The sequence below is a fragment of the Megascapheus bottae genome, chromosome 21 (assembly GCF_031878675.1).
Source record: "Megascapheus bottae isolate mThoBot1 chromosome 21, mThoBot2.hap1, whole genome shotgun sequence".
NCBI lineage: Eukaryota > Metazoa > Chordata > Mammalia > Rodentia > Geomyidae > Megascapheus > Megascapheus bottae.
In genome coordinates, this window is record NC_143529.1 from 18,973,545 (window position 1) to 18,988,591 (window position 15,047).

Here is a 15,047-nt window from a genome sequence, read left to right on the forward strand (position 1 = left end):
AACTGTTTTGTTCTGTTACAAGCTTATTTGTACCATCATCTTCACTTTATAACATAAGATATATTACGTTCATTTGAGGAAATTTTATCAATATTTCAAAAAATAAGAATAGGAATTAAACATTTTTGCTAACGTGACCATTTACAAGTAAATACATATTGAACAACTGTGCATTTAATGACTGTGAAGGCAAAAACTGAATACAAGATGAGGGACATTGATTAGGATTTTACATTATTTTCCAGTACTGTGAAGAACAATTCTGAATAATTTTTAATCTTTAATTGCCATCACAATCGATATAAAATATACTCATTAAATCTGCTCATGAAAACATAGACACATGACTCAATGAATCCATTATTGAGTGTTTGACAAGAATGGAGCCATTCAGCACAAGGAAGTTTGTCGTTATGAAGCTGCAGATCAGAACCCAGTCTTGTCTGGATCAAGTCACCAACTCAGCATTTTCAATTTTCTCATTCTATCTTTAAGATGTGCTTTCTAAACTTTCTATTCAAAATGAAAGTCATTTGGTTCTGTATCATTTTTGTTACTTGTGTGATATACCAAGACTTTTTTTCTTAAAAGTAGATAGTGTAAAGCTTTATAATGTGCAATGCATGGTTCCTTCTTTAAAAAGTTTTACCCCTTAGGATATTCATTTCCATTTGTTTTGTATTTGTTTGCTAAACAATTCCCTCACTCTTGGCACCAGGTAAATATATGAATGTATAAAAATCATCTTTAATACAGATATAGAATTTTTAAAACTGAAGAACTAAGACAAAACAACCATGTGACATTTCATTCAACTGAGTTGCTTCCAAATCTTTTGACCCATAATTTTGTGCTAAAACTTTTAACCATTAGCGGGTGACTTTAAACATCTTTCAATCATGAAAATCTGTAATGTCCTAAGGAACTGTAGACTTTTGAGGGTGTTTCCTTTGTAATAGTGACTGAGGTTGCTGCACACAGCCTTTCTGTAGTAATCTGAGGTTGCTGGATGAATCTTTCAGGAAAGCTTTGCCTCTTCTTAAAACACTTTAACATATCTGTATCTATATTTCTCTCTCTCTCTTTCTCTCTCTCTCTCTTTTCTCTCTCTCTCCCTTTCTCTCTCTCTCTCTCCCTCTCCATATATATATATATATATATATATATATATATATATATATATATATGGAACTTCCTATGAGCAAGCTTAAAGCTGGGCCATACTTTGTGTGCAATGCCCTAGGAATATTGCTTCAATTTCATTGAAAGTTATTTCTTTCTGCCTTTGTTTTAATGCAATACCATGCCTGGTTATTGTTTATTATTCTAAAGGTCAGCTATCTCTCTGCTCTTTATTTCCTGTGTTTCATATCCAGAATGACTCCTAATTCTATGTTTCATAAATCTCATTTTTCATCACAAATGGAAGCTGAGCATTTTCCTATCAATACCTGTGTTATTGTCTATCACATTTTTCTTGATTCATCTTCAATCCCCAACCATAGAACTGTGAGTCTTTATAAAATAATTATGTAGGTAGTAGCATTCAATCCCTATAGATTTCATTTCAGAATTGAAAAAGAGCTATAAAATGCTTTCAGATATGTATAGGTATATATGTGTGTACATATATGTAACAAAATCACTCATATATATACTTTATATATATGTGTGTGTGTAATATAGGATATATATATATATATATATGTACATGAAAAAGCAGCATTGGCCTAACAAATGATGAAACTTCATTAGGCAAGTGCCTAATGAAAATCATGACAATATGACTACAAGTTGTTTACTATCCAGTAAAGGATCTCAAACTATAGTATTTATCATAGTTACATGAGAGAATGAAACAGGAATCAAGTAGTTATGTTTAATTTTTCAGAAGACATTATTAACAAATGGTACTTATTAATGTGATATGTAGCTTAAAATAACAAAAATGAGATATTATTGTATAATATATTCATAAAATTACATGAATGTACCTAATAACACAGTTCCCTACCCAGTGAACCATGGAGACTAAGAAAGCAACAAAAAAATAGATTCAGTGGATTATTATGTACTATGATAAAATAAATTGAATAGGTCTGATTTCAAAATGGCTATTCCTTTGCAACTCCAATAGGTAAGTGCCATATAAAAATATGGGAGAAATAAGAATTAACAAGTTTGAAAAGAAAGTTAGAAATGTTACCATAAGTATTATTGACTATTATTATTATTTTTATTATTATTCTAAAGAATAAAATCAGGGCATTTGACACATGAGCTAACTATTCCTGAGCTGACTTTGAGCTTCAATTCTTCTACCTCCTCATTTTAAGGAGCTGGGATTATGGATGTGTTTCACCAAATGGTATGCTACTATATATATTATACTATTGTAGCATCTGACATAGACTACATTAAAAGCTATATTTTAATGAAAAGAAAAAATATATACAATAATACAAGTGATAATTTATTTTACTGAAAGGAAATACAGTTCACTATTCTTATTGCTCTTATTTTGACATATATATTCACAATGTGTAAAATTATGTTGCTCCTAGAAAGATGTGATATATATTTAGAACAAGAGCTAAAATTGAAATGTGAGTTTTAAATCTGGTGTGGAGGCTCATGCCTGTAATCCTAGCTACTCAGGAGGCCGAGGTCTGAAGGTAGCGGTTCAAAGCCAGCCCCAGCACCAATGTCTCTGGAACTCTTATCTCCAATTAACCACCAGAAAAGCGAAGCTCAGGGACACCACCCAGGCCTAGAGACCAAGTCCCACAACTGACCAAAATATATATACATATATCTATATATAAATAAATGAAATAAAGAAAGAAATGTGAGTTTCATTTGGCATTTGTAGCCTGTAGCACTAACACTGAAGGATCATACATAATGATAGAGACAAAAAGATAAAATATATGGTAAAATTATTGATGTTTTTATTACAACTCAAAAAATATAAACATGGTTGCTTTTTCCAGTCGAAACTGGCGTGTGGTTCTCTCATGGAAGATCCTAGTTAATGAACCAGTTTGTATTACCAGAATGAAATACATTTTATAGATTGCTAGTAGTAGGAGGAAGTTCCTAACTAAAGAATAATGAACAGAAAATCCATTTGGAAAAAAAAAATAATTGTTGAAAGGTATTCAAGGGAGTCTCCGTTTTGCTTCATGTCATATTACTTTGTTTCATGTGGGTTTATTTTTTAGAACATTCATTTATGTTACCTACCTTTAGCCAACTGCACATTTGAAAGACATCCCCCAACTTGTGAATTCATACAATTGTCCTAAACTCTCTAAAAATAAACCAAGACTATGGGTTTTTACAGTCTGCTGTCATATCCATTTAGCTGCTATACAAGTTTATATTTGTGTACCTAAGCATCACCAAACAGGAATTTGAGATGCCTTCCAACTGTGTAGCCTCCCATCCCTGCTGGGTACCTGACCCTTTTTGTGTTAACAAACAGTCCTTAGGCTAGCTAAAACTTTTCTGGGTTAAGAAAAACCAGACAGACAATGCTATGATATCTCTTCATTTAAGTCTACCTCTTACAAATTATTTTCACACACAATTCGAACACTGACCCGTGAATTCCAGTGACCAGGAAGATCAGATTCCCGTTGATCTTGGTGCAGTTTATGAACTTGTCGATGTTACTGGAGTCCACAGTCTGAGCAGACATCAGTGATCCGGTGCCAATGCCATCGCAAGCTGCAGAAATAAAACTCCGTCAGGGGAGCAAAAATCTCATTTTTAATTCAATAAACCATCATAATCTTCTTACAAAAGAACAGCATTTGATAAAAAAAAATAAAAATTGTATTATAGTTTTATTTCTGGGGAAAAAAGGGGTTTCTTTTTCATCCTGATTAATATGGGCCTTACCCATATTAGCAATATCCTTAGACATTTAAAATTGTTCTCTATTCAGTATGTAAACTGTTAAGTCTGCTCCAGTATCTTCCTATAAGTTTATGAGTGTAAATCATTTGAAAAAGATGGGAAGAATGATAAAGGGGGAAATGGATCAACATGCATTGTATTTATCATCTGACTTGGGAAATTGAAATACTGGTGTATGACTACTTAAAATAAAAGTTAAAAATATATTTCAAATGGGCACCAGAACTGCCTGCAATTCTGCCCAGGAAACAGAAATCTAGAGGATCACAGTTTGAAGGCAGTCCAGGCTGAGAAGTCTATATGATGCCATTTTTGAGAGGCAGGAGGGAAGAGGAGGGGGAAAACTAGCAAAATATCAGGTTGGATGGATAGTTCCGGTAGAAAGAGCACCACTTGAGCATGTCACCTAAGCAAGAGTGATGCCTTGAGTTCAACTCAGATAAGAGCTAAAGATCCGGTGTATACACACAACATATGTCCACAGCTAAAATAAAATACTTTCTGTCAATATTTTCTCCTTATCATATAAAACTACCTGTTTTTCAATCCATTGTAAAATATTCTTATTGGTAATATTTTCAACATTAATCACTGGTAAAATAATTCCTTTAATTTTTAATTTGAAAAATGGTGCAATGAAGAATATATATCACATAAAGAGGTCCATTCAAATTTCTATATTTAAATTCCATATCACCTATGCTTTCTGAAGCCTCTACTTTTAAGTTAAAGTATGTCTTTGTGTTCTTCCCCCCACTGCAAACGATTAAAAATAGCTAATGTGTATCTGTGTATTTACAGAGAGAAAGAGGGAGAGGTGGAAGGAAAGGGAAAAAAGAAAAGATAAAAGGCAGGTATGAGGAGGATAGAAGGAGAGAGAGAGAAAGAGAGAGAGAGAGAGAGAGAGAGAGAGAGAGAGAGAGAGAGAGAGAGAGAGAGAGGGAGGGAGGGAGGGAGGGAGGGAGGGAGGGAGGGAGGGAGGGAGGGAGGGAGGGAGGGAGGGAGGGGATATAGTATAAAAGTGTGAATTTTTCTCCTATTTAAAACATTCCTGAAAACTTTGAGAAGCCTAATAACTTGTTGGAGATTTCACCTAGACTTTTGTGCTGCCTAATTTAAGTTTTATTGCGGTGAAGAATTTGAACACTCAGAGCTGGAAGGAATTTCGTCCTCTATAAATTTCTATCACTTGAATTATCTGCATCATTTATTTAATACTTGTGGTAAACGTCCTTGTCATTTCACATACCTTTAAAAATATGCTTTAAGACCTACAGAGCAAATGCTTTTTGCTTGCATGCCTCTTTGTAGCCAGCAAAACATGCTGTACACAGTGGGAAACAATATGTGCTAGGACCCTAAAATAATCATCTGGATCATTGATCACTGGTTTTGTACAATAATTCTAATATTTATTTTCTACTTAAATAAAATGCAAGAAAGGGGATACTACTCATCGGTAGAGTATTTACCTAACATGCATGAGGCTTTAGATTTTGTCCCCTGTCCTGAAGAAACAAAAATAAAATAAAGTTAATTTTAATTTACTTTTTTGGGGGGCTAATTTAATAAACATAATTAAAAACCAGGAATAAATATAGTTAGTTGATATTTTACAGGGCTACAAAGTCATGGAAAGTGAGTTTGTGTGTGTGCCGTGAGTTCAATTCCATTCTAAGTCTGGGTTTACTCTAAGGGTCTAATACATTGGCCTAATAAAAGGTAAACAAAAGACTTTACTATAGGAACTGTTCTGGCCAAAGTATCTTGAGCTTTTGGCTATGATAATTTCACTCACCTTTTGGACAGATATCAGTGCAAGGTTTACACATTTTTATTCCATTTTCTTCTACTTCCATCTTTGAACTAGGACAGGCACGCACACAAGAACTGGAATCTACCACAAAGTTATCTGAATGAATAAAGAAATAACAAAACAATAATATGATACTCCACCATCAAGTTTGGGGCTTGGAAATGCTAGCATCACTGATAGTTTATAGAAGAGTTGTGTTCCTTTTTCAAATATCTCAGAGAGAAACATTACCCCCATCTCCTACATTCAAATCCTAGTGCAACGAGGCCTTCCTCGGCGACTATTGCCCTCAAGACAGAGTGGATTTCTTTTATTGACTTTGAAAACTATATGACATTTAGTTTGTGTTTCTCAATTGTTCCACTTCATTTCATGTCATGATGCAAGCTGGAAGTCTAAAAATATTTCAAGTTCATGAAGCACAAATACAGATTAAGTTAAACTGCCTTGGATCAAGTTCATGAACACCATATCCAAAGGGGAAATGTTTAAAACAGGGACTGTGTTTCAATACATCATACCGATGCTTTGTCATGTTTTTTTTTAAAAAATTATTTTCATGACGAAACAAAGTGAACTTGTAAAAGGTAGTACTTTAGGCAAGGTGTGCCAATCAGATAAGGAATATATTACTACTTAAACTCAGGGGAGCAGTGATGCATGGTATGTCAGGACATTTTGTCCAAAAAAAAAAACTATGTCATCAGAAATCTTTCACAATAACAGGAAAATATTACACCTGTCAGGATGCTTTAGAGTTGGAGGCAACAACATCTCTGCTCAGGTAGTGAATTCTATATGCTATGGTATGAAAGTTCCCCAGACATGAGTGGAATCCATAGCAGGAAAGAGACATGTCCCCATCTCCCATGTCACCAACTCTCACTTAGCTTACACTTCTCCTTCATAGAGTCTGAGAAAGAACTATGACAAGCAGACAGGAGAATACGAAGCATTAGCTTCTGTGTAATTTCCTTGGGGAATGGACTTAGAAGACTGACTTAGGATAAAATTCTTCCAAAGATCATAGTTCTGGGATGGAACAGGTCACTCCCAGTATGAAGAAATGAGTCAATTTAGCTTCTAATATATGGCATGCTCTAGAAATGAAGTGAGCCTAGGATATGGGAATACATTATGGTTTTAGATAAACTTCTGTTTTTACTGGGGCAAACCTTGGACCACAATTTCTCTACCTATCTCTGCTGAGTATTGGTTATTTTTAATTCCCCCAAAGAGTTACAGATTCACTAATAATCTTAAATATATATTTACATTGATCATTTTTTAAGATTTGATGTGGTTTGTCAATTATAATGGTACATTCTGGTAGAAGTACATTATCAATACTAAATTAAGATATGAATTTATTCTTATTAGAAGTAGATCCTATTTATTTATATGGCCTTCTGTCATTTACCCAACCTAATGAATTTTCCAGAGACATATCAAGAGGTGCAGAGACATCAGAGGTATCTTGATAACAGTAAGCAGTTCAACAACTGTTCATGCCAACTTCAAAGTTTAGACTGATCATTTAGTTTGAGCTTTTATATCCTTATTTGTGAAATGTAAGTCAAGATGCCTATATTGAAGGTAATTTGGTTCTAAGGTTTATGTCTCAAACTAAAAATGAATTTATGTTCAATACTTTCATTGCTAAATGATTTGGTATTAATGTGGGTAGTCTTGCTCTGTCACTTACGTGGGCACTTTTTGACACAGAATGCTCCATATGTGTACTTGGCATTGAAGTTGTGCTCCAACTGAAAGGTGGTTGGGTTGTACACAAAGGTTTGGGGACACTGAGTAACACATGCTCCACTGTCATTAAAATTCATGCAGGCCTGCAATAGAGCAAATATTTATTTCATTACCAATAATCGTCATAAAAACTTTAATCAAACACTGGTGTGACTTCTGTGAGATGGTTGCATTCTTGATTATTACACACACACACACACACACACACACACACACACACACCAATTTGATAAATGTTGTAGAATCTGATATTTTTAATGACATTTGGGGTAATAAATTTCTCGACTTTTATTTAATATTATCTCCATCTATTGTCTCTAGTGCTTACTAGTGTCTCAGACTGTTTACTATTTGTACATTTTTTAAACCAGATAAAGGATTAGATTTAGTTGACAGTGAAGAATTATTTAAGTTGACAATGATTAAAAGTCATTATGTATAGTGTAAACTCAGCTTTTTTTTTCAGTGGCTATTTGAAGAGATCAGTAGTAAAAGTGGCCCCTTAGGTACAGAAACCATCACTGTACAGTGAGAAAATGGATGGATAGAATTTAACTGGGTGTAAAGAAAGATTTGTGACTGGTGAATTACCAAGAGGGCATACACTGCATATCAGGTCAAAGCATAAGCATGATGCCATTTCTTTCTTTTCTTTTTGAGAACATTTATTTCTAATCAACATAAACTAATTATACATAGTTATAAAGGCCAGTGCTATAATTTAAAACATGTATAACAGCAATGAGTATTCATTTCTCCTTAAACATACTCATTCTAAGGGGCTGCAAACCTTCAAACTCTTCTTACCTTGGTATTTTGATATGCATAATTAATTATCATAGTCTGATCTTGTTTTGCCGTGTAACACCAAACTGCAATGCCATTTCTCCTTGTCATAATGCCACACTGTATGTAAAGCTACTACATTAAAAATATGTTTAGGCCAAGAATTTGGCCTACTGATAGAGTGTTTGCCTCCCATGCATGAAGACCCGGGTTTGATTCCTCAGTACCACATACAAAGAAAAAAGCCAGAAGTGGTACTGAAGCACAAGTGGTAGAGCTCTAGCCTTGAGAAAGTCCAAGGACAGTTTCAGGCCCTGAGCTCAAGCCAAGGCTTGGCCAAAAAAAAAAAAATAGGTTAATTTCTGATGGCTTATATTGGGTCTTAAAAATAATTTATTAATATTTCTAAGCATACGTAAAAACCTGAAAACAAGTTTACATATGAGAGTTATGTTTGTTATTTGTGATCCCTGCTAATGGGGGTGAATATAGAATCTCGTGAATGCTATATAAGTACTCTGACATTTGAGTCAAGTCCCCAACCTTTTTTTCTCCTTATTTTTCCTTTTTGTATTTTGGTTTTGAAATAGGATCTCACTGACTTTGCCTAGGCTGCCCTCAAACTTCCCCCTCTGCCTCCTAAATGGCTAGGATTACAAATACTCGTCAAAGAGAGAGTGAGAGATTAGCGCTGGTGTCAATAGAAGGATCTGGAAAAGTATATATAAGTATACAATTAACAAAAATGTAGATGAGATAATTCTCTTGATTAAGAAATTAAGCTTTCACAGAAATAATTTAGAATTTGGAAGGCAAGCTGATGCAAACTTCACATTTCATCATAAGTTGTCATACAGTTATTAATAAGCATTAATTTATTCTGTTTCCTTAACACATTTGCTTCATCAATTGTTGTTTTAGCAAGCAGTTTATCACAAACATGACAATTTCCTGATGATAGTCTACTAGATGCATAATCGGAACACAACTCGCTGATGATACATTAGTCACTAAGATGACACTTTCTAGGAGGAATCTATTAAAAACCAATCTAGAAAGCTCAGTAAGTTTTAATTTATGGCTACGAAACCTCATGTATTCTTATAATGGCTTTCCTGACATACTTTATGCAATGTTGTGCATAGATTGCTTAGGAACAAAAGCACATAAGCCAGAGGAATAAAGCAAACTTACCTAGGAAGCAGTATGCCAGCACAGTGTAACTTAGATGCAAGCTTTGGACTGGTGTTCATGAGCATGTTGTACTAAACGCCAAAGTGGAACCAGTCAACCATTCCATAAAAGTAATGAAATGGGAATTCTGAAGCTCATGAGGCACTCTACTTCTCATGATCACAAAACCATGAAAAAAAAAATCAGTGTAATCTTCAGCCCAATAAGTTTTGCTAGTGCTGTTTACTGTTGCTACTATTTTGGAATTACTAACATAATATCTGCAAGAAAAAGTGTCTTCAAAAATCCAGCCTCTGTCCTGTCTTGTTCTCACTTAGAACAGGGGAGATAGTTCTTGGTATTAGACCTACTGAGGCTCTTCATTTTAACATTTTTGACTTTCTTCCCTTCATTGTCTCTATCCACTTTTCTACTTTGTATTTGCTTTTCCTACAGAACTGTAGTAGAGAAATGAAGGTTCTTATAGTATTAAATATTTAAGTAATCATTGTAAGTGCTCTAGTTTTTATTTTGATCATTTCAAGTATCATTTCTGAGACTGATTCTAACGCAAGTCTCAAGTGCATTTGAAAAGTAAAGAATACAATTTTTTGTGTTCATGTTTAACAAAAAAGTAATTTCTTACATTTCAAAATTCTGACTTTAAAAAGAAGCTAGTGTCCTGGTGTCTGAAATTGAATTAACTATCACCAACAGAGTTGTTTTTATGTATTCCAAAGAATAAGAATTATATCAAGGATATGCAACCAAAATGTAATTAAACAGTATCTTCAACAAAATATAAATGTCAGTTTTCAGGAAGTAAAAATGTCCTCTTGAAAAAAAAATCATACAGATTAGCATACAAATTGCCTTACGTGTATATTTTCAACTCTAAAATTTTTGAATTACTTGAGTTTGCAAATAATATACACTGGAAATGTTTAAATTCATAAAATTATCCACTGCCATCATGAAATTCGTATTTAAGAAATAAAACAATTGTCCTGCTGGGAATCAACGATGCAATTACACAAACGAGTACGACTACATATTCAGAGAAAATGTGCTCAAATTCTACAAAAGCTATCTCAATAAATATAATCTCCTTCATGAACTCCAATAGATGTTGACTTTTAATACGAATTAAACCAGACAGACAGAATTCACGTGGGACACATACCCATTCCAGTTAATCAACTGCTAACCCAGTGAGGTATGACTTCTCCTAAGGAAGAAACCTTGGTTAATTCTCGCAGAGTCCAGCTAGAGTTCTCCCTAAGCTGATGCTCATGATAGGATATGCGTGAGAGCAAGGAAGAAGAGGAAGAAGGAAAGGGACAATGGCCACATACAAAGCAGTCGGTGTCCTTAGGTCCTGAACAGCCTCCGGCGCATTCTCGATGGCAACAGTCACTCACGTAGGGACCATAGCATCGCCCATCACACTGCTCCGCACACACGGTCCTGGTCACTGTGGAAGACAGAGATGGGACCCAGGTCAAAGTCAGACACCCAAGAGTGGTGCTGCGCTAATACAGAGCCACCGAAAACCGCGGAGCTCTGAAACCCTGGACATGGCTTTTGTTCGTATTTCTCGTAGCATTACATGATCGGTACTCAATCAGAGTTTTGTAACCGCTTAACTCTTCCCAGTCAGTATATTTTGCTTATATTGCTTTCCCTGTCTTTTATCTAAATGATTTAGGTGAATTAATTAGGACTCGAGACTATATGAAGCAAGTATCTTTGTCAGGAATAGCTGGTTGAGTATAGTTTTTCTCCTTCAGATTAAAGAAAGCTCTTTGGATGTAGAAAGGGCCACGAATGATAGTAGCAAACATATGTTAAATAATCAAATTACTGTGGTTGAAATAGGTGTCATCACAGGACAGTCTATTCATTTTGCTTCTAACTGGCAGGCCTTGATCAGCTGGAAAATAGTGGTTTTGAGTACAATCAACACTCATATCCCTCAAGTCACATCGTATTTTAATGCTAGACACATATCCCTAAGTTTTAAATTTGAATTTTAACTCTGCCATGACCTGGAGTATCTATAAAAAAAATGTTGAATTTCCCCCTCATTTATTTGCTTGGTCTGGCCTTCTCAAGTGAGAAAATTAATGTATAAAAATTTTAAATAGGTCAGAGAATTTTGAAATGTTTCAAAGGATAAAGAACAAGTCTACATTGTTTGATGAGACTTGGTTTTTAAACTTGGTGTGCCTTTTAAAACATTTCAAAGATGTATGCAGGAAAAATGAGAGAGTATCCTAAAGCAAATCATTGAATAGCATCTGTTGATTAACAAGCAGTATTTACTTAATACACATAAACTAATCAAACTATATTCATAGTTTATAATGATAGAGACCTTTGGGAGAAAGAGAGTGCGGAAATCAAAGAGGCAACTTTGGCCTCCATAGGAACATTATCTTATAATTGCCTTAGTCTTTATTAATTTCTATCCTTGCTCAAATATTTCTTTGGAATTTCCCTTTGTATTTATTATCCTCTGTAAATTACTTCCTTGGGTGCATTAAAATATTTGGGTTGAGTTTAAACTAATTTATTCATTGGCAGTATACCACTAAATGTAATTAATGTAGACTGCAAAATATGGGTAGTAAAGTTTATTATATTTTGGGCTGTAAACATGAACCTGGGAATATGGGTTCATTTAAAATATCCAAGAAAATCAGATAGGCCAATGTAAAGAGTCAGAATTACACAGCAAAAGAAAAATGCTCTGAGAACTTTGCCCAAACAGTGATTTTTTTAAGTAGCTTTATCTTATCAGTTCTTCATTATTGGAAACAACTCCATAGCACAACTTCTTGAAGTAAACAAAATATTAAAAATAAGATAAAAACAATGGTTTAATTTCTTTTCTAGACATAACCAACAGTATGATTTACTATACACTTATTTGTTGAACGTAAAGAAGACTGAAAATACAAATCAAGTGTTTGTCATTATTTTCCAGGAGAAGTGACAAGGCAAAAATAATATTTGCTCTTAAAATTTTTGAAAATAAGACTGAATTTAGGTAGCCTTTAGTAATTTTTACTGTCCATGATTTTGTACTTGGCAATATCCTAGTTCCTTATTTCCTCTATTTTCCCTCCCTTTTGTCTTTTAACTAAATGAGGCTTCTGAATTTGATTTTCTATTAGGTAATCTAACAGAACATTTCCAATGGGTAAATGATACTTCAGTAGGAACGAAGATGGCTCATTTGTCACAAGTTCCTAAATAATGTCACTGTTCCACTGGATCACAATATCTATTTTTAATATTAGTCTCTAGTGCATATTCTGGTTTGTTCATAGATTAAATAAATAATACAATGTATATAAATAAAATATATGATACATACTTAGATATCATGTTTTTATGTACTATATAATAAATACATAATATCTAAGAATCATCTAACTTATGTCATCTAACTTCAGAATCATCGGAAATATTCTAGAAATTAACAGTTGTAATAAACTGTATGAAATGATTCTCATGTGTTGTCTAGTGTGGAAAATTATTATTCCACACAATCAAGATGTAAAAAGATAGTCTCTAAATCAGTAACACCGGCTGATTGATTGACAAATTAATCTTTGTCAGAAACTTAAACCCAGTGTCCTCTTCCTTTAATTTTTAATGTGTGTTGTTAGGTTATCACTAATTAGGAAATCAAATGAACAAAAATCAATAACCAAGTAGAGAGAAATAGTTGAGAGGAAAATGACTAAGAGTGACGACAAAAATAATGCTTTTGTCATATAGAAAACGTTTTTTAAAGGAAGAAGTTTCATTAGAACATTTCTTTCCTCTAATCTAAAAAGCTGTCAACCTGAAAGTAAATGCACTGCTAAGCACATTTTACTGTGCATTAATTTAAATTTTCCCTTATTTCAGTGGTTATTCAATGACCCACACTTCTATATTGCTTATATTGTTCCTGTGTTTATTATGTCCATATAACAACATATCGTGTCTCCTAAATTGTACCTCAGAGGGTGGTTTTGAGCTAGCTGTGTCTAGTTACACAGTTGGAATTGTGAACAAGGAGAAAAATGCTTGGGTTAAAAAAAGGTGATTTTGGTTGGATGTGAGGGAGAATTATTGGCTATTAGACTGATATAAACACTGTAATGAGTTATTGAATGAGGTCCTTGAGTGTTTATTTGTCAGTATTTTAAGGAGAATCTCTTCTGAATGCTCTAGATATCCACTTAACCAAAGACAGGAGGGTTGATGAAATGGTCTCTGGAGGTCCCTTCTGGCTTTAGGATCTCATATTTATTCCTACAGACAGCAAAATAGTGTCTTGAAAATGAACACTTCAGGTTGTGTAGCATGCATTCAGAAATCTACTAGGCACAGACTATTCTTGAAGTGAAGCAAACATAGCTCAGATAAGAAGAAGTCTTATATATTGAGTGTGCTGAAATGTGTTGACAATACAGTTTACGAAAGTATCACCCAGGCAGACACATATATTCATCCTCCTAAAGGAAACAGCTGGAATTAGATTTTTAAGATTGGGAGGAGGTAAGAGGAAGAAAACAGGGACAAAAACATGAGAAGAGGTATCAATGAGCGAGAAGCAATACAACCACTATCTGATGAATGTAGTGATAACTCCTCTGTATATTACTCCAACAATAAAATAAAATTATATAAAAAAGAATCCAATAAAAAATATCTGACCATCCTTGTACATTCTGATTCACCTTAGTCTAGAGAGGTTACCAGAAATATATACATATATATGTGTTGGGAGCCAGAGTGGAATCAAACTGTACCTTGATTTGCATCAGACAATGGCTTTATTGTCTTATTGTTTTCTGGGCTTATTCTGTTTAAATGACCTGAGATTTACCATATGAATGTAACAGCTGGAAGTTCCCTGGTTTGAAGAAGGGAGAGAAGCTGGAGTGGAGAATAAACGAGGCTGCAGTTTTTACCTGGGCTGCAGACCTCCCAGACCCGATGTGTTTGTCTCTCTTCTATTTTTTCCAGTCCCTGCCCTCTATTTCAGGAACCCCAATTTGCTGCCAGTAGGCCCCGGCAACTGGTGCCCGAACAGGGACCCTGAAAATCTGGGACGACGGTGGAGGACCCCGCTGTGGTGAGTAACACATCGTAGGACTATTAAGAGAGGATCTTAAGAGAGTGTATGGTCAGGAGTAAAAATTATGGGTCAAACTCACAGCCATAGGTCATATGTACGGATTTTTACAGGCCTACTTGAAGCCCACGGAACATGGGTGGAAAAAGGGGTGCTTCAGAGCTTCCTACAGTTTGTCGAGGAGCCATGCCCGAGGTCTATAGAGGAGGAATTCCTAAAAACCTGGCAGCGGATAGGAAAAGGAATTCAAGATTATTATAATGTATATGGCCCCGAAAAGACCCCAGTAGAGGCTATTAATGTATGGAATTTAGTAAGTGAATACATAAATCCTCAACATGAGAATGCTGAACTTAATCTTGAATTAAGGGAAATTTATGAATTAAAGGACCCTTCTGAAAAACCTGAGGCTGAGCCATATGCCGCAGCCCAAGAGAGTCTAAGTGA

At 34.5% G+C, this 15,047-nt stretch overlaps 1 protein-coding gene across 1 annotated transcript in view; it reads right to left on the minus strand.

Annotated features, from left to right (window-relative positions):
• The window catches only part of Erbb4 (erb-b2 receptor tyrosine kinase 4), a 972,219-nt gene that overhangs the window by 251,074 nt on the left and 706,098 nt on the right, over positions 1 to 15,047 (minus strand). The window contains exons 6-9 of the mRNA XM_090354754.1: positions 10,819 to 10,937; positions 7,446 to 7,587; positions 5,723 to 5,836; positions 3,606 to 3,732 (exon numbers count right to left, since the gene is read on the minus strand). Of these exons, the coding sequence (XP_090210880.1) occupies positions 3,606 to 3,732; positions 5,723 to 5,836; positions 7,446 to 7,587; positions 10,819 to 10,937 (502 nt within the window). The remainder of the gene's footprint in view (positions 1 to 3,605; positions 3,733 to 5,722; positions 5,837 to 7,445; positions 7,588 to 10,818; positions 10,938 to 15,047) is intronic.